The following is a 12,109-nucleotide window of genomic DNA, read 5'->3' as shown; positions in this document are numbered from 1 at the left end:
CAGGTAAGATAAAAAACTGGATTTATACAAATATCACAGATGACCATAATAATCAAAAGACAGGATTCTTTTACATGGTAATCCCTCCTAGTGAATTAAAAATTGTTCTCATTATACAATCACTTTAGGAATATGTAATACAAAGCAAATAAAGTGACTGAGTGCTGTAAAACATAGTGATATTCAAAATTGTACGACATGTTTTCTGGCTAACCAAAAGGCAACAGGAAAAGTAACAACCAGCTATGGTCACCTCACTACCATAAAAATCAGAGACCCTAACAGATTGTGTCATTTTGCATATAATACAATCAAATAACCAATCAATAAAATACTGAAAAGTTATTGAAAACCACAATCTGATGAGAAACTAAACAGTTTTTGAGAATACTAAATTTTTAGTTTTTAGCATCACTTGAACTCAGAAGAATACTTAAGCAAGAAACAAGTATTCACTGCACAGTCTGCTAGAGCCCACACATTTTATAGTCCACAGATTCTAGAGATGAATCAAGGACAGAACCCAGGTCCTTTCTTCCTCTCTCCATCTTTTACAACATTGGTTCTCAAACTGTGGTCCCCAGACCAGCAGCATCAGCATCACCTTGGAATGGGTAGAAATGCATGTTCTGGCCCCACCTCCTGAATTAGACGCTCAGAAATCACACAAGCAGCTTGTGATTTAACAAGCTCTCCAGGTGGGGGACTGTGATGCAGCCAGGGAGGGTACCACAGCTCGACCTTTAGTGCCCAAAACTCGGGGAACATGATCACCACTATAAAATATTTCTGCACTTCACTAAGAGTTCGATTTCTCTCTTAGATGGAAGCTTATTACCACTGCCATAATCTTCTTTATAGCAGGCATTCCTAACGGGTCAGAGAAGAGGGGAGTTTTGGGGAAAATATTTAATACTTGCATTTTAGAAAACCACATTTCACTTTTGTAATACAAAGCACAGGAAGAGCATGGGATATTTTTACTTACCAAAAAGGAGAGTGGGTTTTTAACTACTGTAGATATAATAGTAAAGGCTAGAGCCAGAAGTAGCTTTAAATATTACAATTTAAAAAAACAATCCCCAGATTTTTTGGTATCATTTTGACTTTAAATGATTAAGACAGATCAATCTGATGTAACTACAGATCTCAGGAGTCTAGAGTCTACTGATTTTCTAGGTTTTTTGGTTACAAGAAATAGAATATACTTTACTTTTCGGTAGAAGCAATCACGAGACAAAGTCTGACACATCAACAAAGAGGCTGTGAAATCTGAAAATTCAGTTCTTGACTCTGAAATCTGATGAAGGTGGGGAGAGTAGAGGTGATGGTCTGCTGCTGACTCTCACAGGAGTCCTCAAGCTCCTGAGGGAAGAGCACAGTCCGGTCAAATACACAAAGAGCAACTTGTACGTCAGGTTCAGTGCTAGTTGTTCAGAAAGTTTTCAGTTATTTTTAAAAGTAAAAAAAATTAAAAAAACATACTTTTTCTTCTTTGGAAGAAGTAAATACGGTGCTTAAGGAAGTAAAATAAATTTTAAGTTTCTATTTGTAGTACTGAATGCATCAGCATTTTTCTATTGAAGTGCCATTTACTATGTATAAGCATTAATTTAAACTTTTTTTTTTATCTTAGCATAATTCAAAACAAATTAACAGAAGGTGGATAAATCTGGGAATCTGCTTTAGAGGCCTGGTTAATGACAATAAGCTTTCAAGTTTTAAAAAAAATTAACTTGTTTTCTTCCTTATTACAAAAGCAATATTCACTACTCAAAAGCTTGAGAACACAAAACAGGCTGAAAGATGAAAACAAAGTTCCTATGTGTGAGATAAATAACTACTATTAGCACACATATCTATATTTTTAAGCCCTCTTCTATGAATTTGCATTAGAAATACATTGAAACTGGCATTTTAACTGGTACATTTTAAATAGTTCATCAATTTTTGAATGTCTACTCTCCTAGGCAAGGATCCAAAGCTTATCCTTGCTTCCAGCATAAGAGGGCACATAGTAGACACTGAAATGTCTGTTTAACTGATTATCGGGGATCCTATGCAACAAAGTCTGGACTTGCAGACTGTCAAGACGTACTACGTAAGTACTTGTTAAATGACTGATGTGACAGAATAAGAGTTAAAGTTCACTCAATAAATTAAAGAAAAAAATAGACATTTCAGGACTCAGCTCCTTGGAAAGCCTTGCTGGCTTGCGAAACTGGGGCAGGAGCAACCCTGTGCCCTGCAGGAAGCCCGCCCTCCTCTAGGACATTTCAGCTTTGGGCCAAGGACAAGGCCTTTCAGACTGACACCGCAACAGGAGCAGAGGATCCGGCACTGAGCTCAACTGAAGTCCAAATGAAGGAGTCAGTGACTCATGATGGAGGACAGTTCCCAGAACAAAGTGCATTTTTCACCTCTTTAACTTATATCTAAAGTTATCTGTCTCTGACTTAATGAGCAAACACAAACAGGTGACTTCTGAATCCTGCCTCTGCAGGTAATATTACTTACTATATGACTCCGTTTGCAGAGACTAAAAATAGCTTAGAAGAACTGAGTCATACTGAATAACATCCGCAAGCACTGTACTTACGACACCTAAAAATGAATAAGATGGGCTAAATCTATCATGTGTCTTTGATAATCGAGGGGAGGAAAAAGAAAAGAACTGGAAAGTGAACTGCCCACAGTCTGTTACTTTTATGGCTTAGGGTTTAGTTTCAACAAAAATGCTTAACAACTGTGCTTTTTCACCTTTTTCCCTCCAAAGAACAGATCACACTTTGTGTAGATAGCCCATCCCTTCACTTTACTAACTATTATAAAGATGCTCTGGGGAGGGGTAGGGTATAGCTCAGTGGTAGAGCGCATGCTTAGCACGCATGAAGTCCTAGGTTCAATTCTCAGTACCTCCATTAAAAAAAAAAAGAAACTTAAATAAGTAAACTTAATTACCTCCCCCTAAAAGAAGGAAAGAAGAAAAAAACATGCTCTGACTTGGATCTTGTTTTGGCACGCATGACTGGCTGATATCACGAGTTACCAGCAGACTGAAACTCTAGTGCTGAATAAAACACTAAATGCAAAAGACATGTGTGCACACACAATTAAACACCTTTTAAAACACACTGCTGAGTCAGCACAAAAGGAAAGGACCTAGAGAAACTAAGAAACCCTGGGAGAAAAATGTTCTGAGATAGGATTCCTCCCTAGGAGTCTCCTCCAAGCCTGGAGAGCTTGAGTCTGGGTCTGTACTCTGCAGCCTGTGCTGGGGAGGCAGGAGGTGAGAGATGAAGACTTTAGTACTAAGCTCAAAGCTGGGATCCCCAAAAGGAGCTCAACAAAGGAAAAAGAACCTGCTGTGCAAAAGGGAATAGCAAAGAAACTTGTCCTATTATTGACCCAGAATAGAGGAATAAGGGAGATTTCACCTGAGATCCGAGGTCCTACTAATGCCACAGAGATTGGCTGGAAAAACGTTAAGCCAGGAATTAAAGTGACCCCAAGAGTACAGTGTACCCAAGAGACTGGCATAAGCAAACACAAATTCTCTCTGGAAGAATATAACTTTGATTTAGGTATCAAAACCCTCAGTTGAAGTCCCCAGGAAAATGAGCAACTCAGAGAAGGAAAGAAAATAAAATCACAAAACACACAAGAAAACAAGGAACCATGAGTGAGAATGAGCAAAAACAGAGAGCTGAATTGAACTGCAGATACTAGAATTAACAGACACAAACAATAAATGTTTAATATACTTAAGAAAAGCTTAAAAATATAAGCAATGAGAGACTATAAACAATGATCAAGCAGATTTGAAACAACCAAATAATATAATTTCTAAAAATAGAATATAATGGAAAATTAAATTGGTAAGAGAGCAGATTACGTCCAACTAAAGAATAGTAAACTGCAGGTAAGAGACAAAGAAATTATCTAGAATGCAGCACAAAGAAAACATGATAGATTGAGAGTTAGGAAATTAGATGTGTGTTGGATCTTTTCATGCTAATTAGGGTTCCAGAAAGAGAGAATGGGGAAAAAGCAATATTTATGAAATACAAACACTGGGAATTTTCTACAACTGCACTTCTTACTATGACAGCCATTAACAACATGTGACTATTTAAAACTTAAAACACAGTTCCTCAGTCACATTAACCACACTTCAAGTTCTCGTTAGCCACGTGTGGCAGCTGGCTACCACATGGGACTGCACAAACGTAGAACATTTCTATCATCACAGAAAGTTGTAATGAACTGCATAGTTCTAGCACTACTGAAACACCCATTCTCAGATCCAAGCTTCCCTATAAATCCCAGACTATATAAATAAAATCCACACATGAACTTAACTAAGGTGAAACTGCAAAATACTAAAGACACAGAGAAGGTCTTAAAAACAGGCACAGGGAAGAGTCAGATCATTGTCAGACAACTGACTTCTTAGCAATAACTTTGAAAGCTGGTAGGAAACAGAACAAATAACAGAACTCTGTACCTAGAAAACCATCTTTCAAGCATAGGGCAAAACACATTTTCACATATAAAAGATTTACCGTCAACAAACCCTCCCTAATGGAAATTCCAAAGGATTCATTACAGGCAAAAGGAAAATTATTTCAGAAAGAACTGAAAAGTAAAGAAGAACAGTAACAAAGAAATGGTAAAAGTTAATTAAATCTAAATACCATATGATCCTTCAATCTCACTCTGCATGTATCTGAAGAAAACTCCAATTCAAAAAGATACATGCACCCCAATACTCACAGCAACACTGTTTACAATAGCCAAGACGTGGAAGCAACCTAAATGTCCACCAACAGATGAATAAAGACGTGGTATATTTATACAATGGAATATTACTCAGCCATTAAAAAGTGAAACAATGCCATTTGCAGCAACATAGATGGACCTAGAGATTATCATAGCTAAGTCAGACAGAGAAAGACAAATATATGATATCACTTATATGTGGAATCTAAAAAAATGGTACAAATTAATTTATTTACAAAACAGAAATAGACTCACCTCACAGACATAAAAAACAAACTTACGGTTACCAAAGTGGGAAATGGGGGGGGGATACCTTAGGAGTTTGGGATTAATATATGTATATACTACTATACAAAATAGATGAACGACAGGGGCCTATTGTATGACACTGAGAATTTTATTTAATCTTGTAATAACCTATAATGGAAAAGAATCTGAAAAAGAATAGATATATAGATGTATAACTGAATGACTTTGTTGTGATTGTACACCTGAAACTAACATATTATTGTAAATTAACTATACCTTAATTTAAAAAGTGGTTAAAAAATCTAAATAAATATTAACTGTATAAAAAACCAAAAATAATGTTAAATTTGTGGTAGAAAAGACAATTAAAATACTGGTCAGTAACTATGTTGGGAGAAATGACTGCAGTTAAGTATCTTAAGGTCTCAGGAGGAGGGTAATGATATTGAGTAATTTTAGAAACAGTAACATTTACGCTTCTGATGACCACCGAAAAAAGTGACAAACAGGCATACCTCCTTTTATTTGCTTTGCATTATTGTACTTCACGGACACTGATTTTTACGAATTGAAGGTGTATGCAATCTTGAGTGGAGCGAGTCAACCACAGACACCATTTTTCCAATAGCATTTGCTCACTTCATGTCTCTGTTACATTTTGGTAATTCTACCAATATTTCAAACTGTTTCATTATATGTATTACGGTGATCTGTGATCAGCAATCTTTGATGTTACTACAACACTTTTTAGCAATAAAGTATTTTTTAATTAAGGTATATACCTTTTTTTTTACACATGCTATTATTGCACATTTATAGACCACAGTATAGTATGGACATAACTTTCAAATGCACTGGGAAACCAAGAAATTCATGCAACTTGCTTTATTGCAATATTCACTTTATTTACAGTGGGCTGAAATCAAAGCCACAACATCTCTGAAGTCTGCCCGAATAAGAACTAACCTTCTGAAAAGCTGAGGGGGAAAAAGTGGAATAAGAGGTAAAAATCCTTAGTCAGACTGTAAGATGGTGGCCAGAAATCCAAACACATCAATAAACACAAATAAAAGCAGACAAAACCCTCTAGCCACAAAGACTACCAGGTGAGATGAAAAGGTAATATACAGCCACAGACTTTTATAGACCAGGCAAATATTTACCAAAAGAAAGCTAATGAAACCACATTAACGTTTACACAAAATCATCTTTAAGAAAAAATGCACTATAAAAGGGGTCGCTTCATTATGATAAAATGTTCATTTCACCTAGAAGATAATACTAATCCTAAACTTTGAGAAATTTTTTAAATCCACCATTTTAACATCTCTGTCAAGTGGACAAAAGATGTTAGATACAACAGATCAAGTAGAATTAGTAAGGATACAGATGGGAACAGCATAGTTAATAGGTTTGTATGGACCTATACAAAATACACATACATACACTGATTAGGGACTACACACATTCTGTTCATGCACAGGTGGAACATTTATAAAAACTGATTATATGCTATGTATAAAGTTAGCCTCAACAAATTTTCAGGTATGGTATTAGTATCAATCAGATTCCCTGACCATGATGAAATTAAGTCTGGAATCACTAACAAAAAGATACAAAGAAAAACCTACACTTCTGGAAATTAAACACATCTCTAACAATTCATGGGTTAGAGAGAACTCTTTTAAAGTTTCAGAAGTATGAGGTTTCTTCCAATTACCTTAAAACATAAGAACAAATTTCTCATGTAATCATTAGTTAAATCAAAATTTTTTTAAAAAAACATTGCTAATACCTAAGCTGTAGATACGTATTTTCCATTTTACATGTGTACTTAAAAATAAATGTTTACTAAAATGCACACTTGAAAGAAAACTTACAGTTGGAGATAAATAGTTTTAGCAGTCACTTATCTCACTAGAACATCTTTTTGCTCTTTCAAACTGGAAAGGGAGGAACCAAGGCAAGAAAATTCAACATTCATTCGCAGCATGACAGTTTATCAAGATCCTCATCTGTACCTGCCACAGAAGATACAAAGATGAGCAAACGCATTCAATTCCAGCCTCTTAGGGCGGACAACATCCTAAAGGAGACCGCACTGGTCCTAGACACCCAGGTAAAACGGCAGTCTGGGGCAGTCTGGACATTTGATGTGACCCTGTAACAGGGGAAGGGAAGAAAGAAAGCTTTCTGTAGGAATTAACGCTCTAGGGGAAGAAGCTAGAGAACAGCTTTCCAAAAAAGAAAGGAACAGCATATGCAAAGTTTAAAGTTTCTGGTGAGCAATCAGAGTAAAACTGTAATTAAATTTTTAGATGGTCAATATAAAAGCAGGGCACAGTAGAAACGTTTGCAAAATTGTTATGCTTTCTCATCTATCCCTTCTTTAATAAGAAATTGGCTGGCCTTCCTATTGTCATAGAATTTTTCTGTGACTGTACAAATACTGTCTAGATATTCTATTTATGAAAACACTTTAAATTGAACAGTTAGCATTTTCCATACTGTGGGGAAAAAACCTATCAAAAACAACTAAACTACTGAATCTTTCTTTCTTTTTTTTTTTTAACTATTTTTTAATTGAAGTATAGTCAGTTTACAACGCTGTGTTAATTTCTGGTGTACAGCACAATACTTCAGTCGTAAGTGAACATACATATATTCGTTTTCATATTCTTTTTCACCATAAGCTACTACAAGATATCAAATATAGTTCTCTGAGCTATACAGTATAAACTTGTTTATCTGTTTTATACATACCAGTCAGTATCTGCAAACCTCGAACTCCCAGTTTATCCCTTCTCACCTCTTTCCCCCCTGGTAACCGTAAGTTTGTTTTCTATGTCTGTAAGTCTAAAAAACAACTTAATCTTTAAAGCCCTCCAGAAAGATATTTCTATTCTTTTCTTCAATAAGCCTTTTCAATAAAGAGGTTTGTGCTCAGGAGAGACTACAAAGTATGCTTCTAAACCCTTCTCAGTAATGTATATCATGGAACAGACCTGAGTAACTCACTCGTTTCCTACCAGTAATTTCATTCCACATTCACTTAATTCAACCAATGACTATAACACAAGTGTATAACTTTAGATACTGGGGTTGGAAAGAAAAGTTTAAAAGAAAAAAAAGCATCCTAGAATCTTGTTCTAATGATTACTCCTTAAAGTGACCGTGTGAACACAAAAGGATACACATTAGCTACCAAAGGTTAACAGTGACATGGAAATTACAGGGAAATTACATAGCTATGGATTAACTTCCAGTGACTATTCTCTTCATGTTCCTTTTGATATATCTGGGGGGGGGGGAGAATTCCTTTCCCAAGACTTAATAAGTGAAACTTGATTTACTCCTAAATTCACCATATGACTGTGTCAAAACATAACTTTATGAGGTTTCTAGTGGAAGTCAGTACTCTACACACTAGCCTTTTGTTGTATTTAGTAAGTGAGATAAGATTGGGACTGAGTGATGCATGCACTCACAAGTGAATTCAGCATTCTCCTGAGTAATGACTGGAAGAAAAGAACAGATAATTTCTTTAAACTGTGTAGTTAGATTAATTTTCTTTGACAGTAAAGAACTGCTGAATCCAAGTTTTTCTTCTAGAATTTCCTTCTATTGTGAATATACCAGTGTAGTTTTTTTTTTAAAGACAGTTCAAAGATAACTCCATCTTCAAGAAATTATGTAAGAACAATACATAAGAAAATTATATCTGAAGAGAACTGAAGCCATCCTCCGGTAAATTCAAAGGGAAACCCAACATGACCTAAAACATCCAGATACTGTATTTATTTCTCATTGCTTAATGCTTGTCGCAAGCAGGAGCCTGAGTGTTATATGAACCTTCAATTTTATAAAAAGTTAGATGTTATCACGTACTAAAAGTATATTCCCTCTTGCTGGAAGTACCTACTCAAATAATGAAGCAGGAGAAAAAACCCCAAACTACTCAGACGTTGGTAAGGGCAGGCAGGGTGAGAGGAACAGAGACAAATATACCCTCTGGGAACAATTAAAACAGAAGACCTTGGCTTGATACAAGAATCAACAGGAAGTAGGAAAACCAAAGAACCGAGGAAGGGTCCTTTTTTAATAAGTGCCTCTCTGCTCTTCCTTTTTTAAAAACTGGAAGTGGTCTGTCACAATGTAAACATGGAAAGGAGAACCATGTGAAATAGTGATTAGAGAGGTGAAAGAAACCAAGACTCAGAATTACTGCAATCTGCCTTCAGAGGAATGCAGATGATAAAGCAGGAAGTGCTTACATACGCTTTAAGGGCTTGTGCTTAGTGAGAACATATGCAATTCCTGTTTAGTACGAGAACCACATTCTTCTTTTTAATTTTATGGAAAAACTAAGTTCACGTTTAAGTACTAAATAGAATTTTTATTATGTATACTAGCACTACTTGCTAAGTTGGCCCCACTTAAAAGACAGTATATGTGAAATGTGTCAAGAGATCAGGGTACAAAACAACACTGATCTCACTGCATAGGTATCTACCACAACAGCTTTTAAGGCTGAAAGGTGAGTGTAAAATAGGACGTATAATAGGTAATTTCTGGAACGTTTGGCAACAAACCTCAAAATCAAATTTCCTTAGAAATCCTTTCGCTCAAGTTTTGTTTTCACAAATTTCAATACAAAATGATATATGTTTAAAAAGGTAGCAAAGTTCTAGCCCATCTAATAAAACCAAGGAACAGTGGAGCCAATAATACATTAACAAGAAGGTAATTATTTAAGTAACAGCGGACAACAGGTTCCCTGGACAAGAATCTCCATCGGTTTTTTTAAATAAACACTGCACCTAGAACAGATACAGAGCACAAAATTCAACAGACTGAAATGATTGCGACGTGACCTTTCAAAGGTATTTGAAATTTCTTATCAGTTTTCTAAGTTCTTTCTCTACCCAAAACCCAACAACAGAAACATTTTAAGGTTTTCACCAACCCAAGAGAAGCTTTGAGCTTTCAAATACATATATTATGGAATAATGGGCTGATATTTATAAAAAGGATATTATAAAAACTATTCGCAAAAGTCAATCAAATTAAAAAGTCAACTCAAACCGTATCACTGGCTCCTGGGGGGTGGGGGCTTGTGTCGGGTGGTTTCCCCTATCTCTAGTCCCCATTCTGCGGGCCTGGCTTTCTCATTACTAGTTTACATCAAGAACTAAAGAAAACTCCCCAGCAAAGGGAGCGGGGGAGGGTGGCTCCCGCAGACTCAGGTAGCAGAGGGTGACCGCTAATTCCACCAGCAATACTGCGAAATAAGCAAACCACCACTGCTGGCCAATTACCAAGCGCGAGTCAAAGTTCCACCACGTAATTCGGGCCTGGACCTTTTTTCAAGAAAACACGTAACTGAAAGCCTAGTCATTTCCCTCTCTGTATTTTATTTATGCTGGAAATAACATTCAAACTGAAAAGGCAGCAAAACAAAAGGAAAAAACCCAGAAAACTGAAAGAAGTGGAAGCGCGGGGCGTCCAACTGGCGTCTTCCATCCCTCGCTCACCGGCCTGGATTTCAAATTCCCAACCCTCTCCAGCGGGGGTCGGGCCCCCGACAGCGGCCCGCGGCGCTGGGGTCCCACCCTCTGGCGGAGGGAGGGGACGCTGCTCCCCGCGGCGGCCGCACGCGCGGGGCTGCGGGGAGTGGACGCCACTCGGGACAGTCGGGGCTCCCGGCGGTCCGGCGGCTCCTCGGAGCGGGCGCCGGGGCTGCGGGAACTTTCCCTCCCTCCGGCCCGGCCGCGGCCCACGCTCAGGCGCAAACTTTGCAGACGGCGCCGCTGGCGGCCGGGGTCCCGCCCCAAGACCCTCCCGCACCTCCAGCCGAGCCCCGAGCGCCCGAGCCCCCGGCCGCCCACCCTCTTCGCGTGACCCAGCCGGGCGGGGGCTGGATGGGCCCCGGCGCGACCCCTCGGCCTCCCCAGCGGCGCAGCCGCCCGCACCCCCGGCCCAGACCCTCCCCGCGCCGCCGCAGGGCCGAGCGGCCGGCCGGGCCTGCGCCGCGCACCCCTCACCTTGGTGGCCATGGCTGCCGGTCCCCCGGCCCGGGACGGCGGGCTCCTCTCCCGCGCCGCGGCTGTCGGCCCGAGGCGTCCGGGTGAGGGCGAGGGCGGTGGTGGCTACGGCTGGGCCCCGGCGCGGCGGCGGCGGCGGCGGCGGCGACTGCGGCTCCGCCTCGGCCCGAATCTCGGCTCTGGCCGACTCCAGCCGCCGCCCGCTCCTCCAGTTCCTGAAACTCCCCGGCTGCGCGGCCCCCGCCCCTGCCGGCCGAGCCTCCCATTTACCGCGGCGTGCGCGGCGCGGCCGGCGGAAGCGCGCCCGGTGCCCTCGGCCGGCCCGGCCTCCTCTCCCACTTTCCGCCCCCGCCCGGAGCCTCCGCCCCGGGCCCCGCCGCCGCCGCCGCAGCCGCTGGGCGCCCTTTGTTCCACCGCTCGGGGCTGCGTCCCCGAGTGGCGGCCGGGGCCCGGGTCGCCGCCGGGTCAGGGACCTCGCCCACGGGCGACGGTGGAGGGGAGAGGGGACACTCTTTGGGGGGCGCGCCTGCCCGGAGAGCCGAGTCCTGTCCGCCCCCCGGCCGTCCACCGCGGCTAAAGTTTCGGTGCGAGATGCCGCGGGGTGCGACCAGAAGTCTGCGTCTCCCGGCGGGGCACGGGGCACCGACGGGATCTGTGTCCCGCCTCGGGACTGCTGTGGGGCCCGCGGTGCTCGGGGCTGAGTGGAATGAGTGTTCAGTAAACAGCCAGCACGGAGCGGAGCAATGGCTTCCAGGTCCGACTGGCCCTTCAAGGAAGTTGTGCTTCCAGCCTGGAGTGTCACCACAGGCGGTGATCCTGGCTGGAGCTTCTGGGCCCAGACGCTTGGGGATTTCGTTCTGAGGCGTCCCATTAACCTCCTTCTGGACTCTTGATCAATTTAAAAACGTCTCAAGACCCCAGGGGTTTGAGGGAGACACAGTAGGTTTCCTGAAGAGGATATGTGAAGTCTAAAATTTTACATTTTCTTGTCAAAAGATGTTTCTTCAGAGTTGGATGCATGGGCTTTATTGATT

The 12,109-nt window shown here is 40.9% G+C and overlaps 1 protein-coding gene across 2 annotated transcripts in view; it reads right to left on the bottom strand.

Moving 5' to 3' along the window:
• Nucleotides 1-11,446, bottom strand: part of SNX9 (sorting nexin 9) — a 94,112-nt gene extending 82,666 nt beyond the window's left edge. Inside the window, exons 1-2 of one of the 2 annotated variants that reach the window (XM_072966103.1) lie at nt 11,076-11,446; nt 1,214-1,365 (exon numbers count right to left, since the gene is read on the bottom strand). In XM_072966103.1, the coding sequence (XP_072822204.1) occupies nt 1,214-1,252 (39 nt within the window). In that variant the 5' untranslated portion in view covers nt 1,253-1,365; nt 11,076-11,446. The remainder of the gene's footprint in view (nt 1-1,213; nt 1,366-11,075) is intronic. The other variant, XM_072966104.1, reaches the window with a different exon arrangement.
• Between the last annotated feature and the right edge of the window lie 663 nt (nt 11,447-12,109).

Source organism: Vicugna pacos, chromosome 8 (genome assembly GCF_048564905.1).
Source record: "Vicugna pacos chromosome 8, VicPac4, whole genome shotgun sequence".
NCBI lineage: Eukaryota > Metazoa > Chordata > Mammalia > Artiodactyla > Camelidae > Vicugna > Vicugna pacos.
The sequence above is the reverse complement of the archived record's forward strand: the minus strand, read 5'-3'. Positions and strand labels throughout refer to the sequence as shown.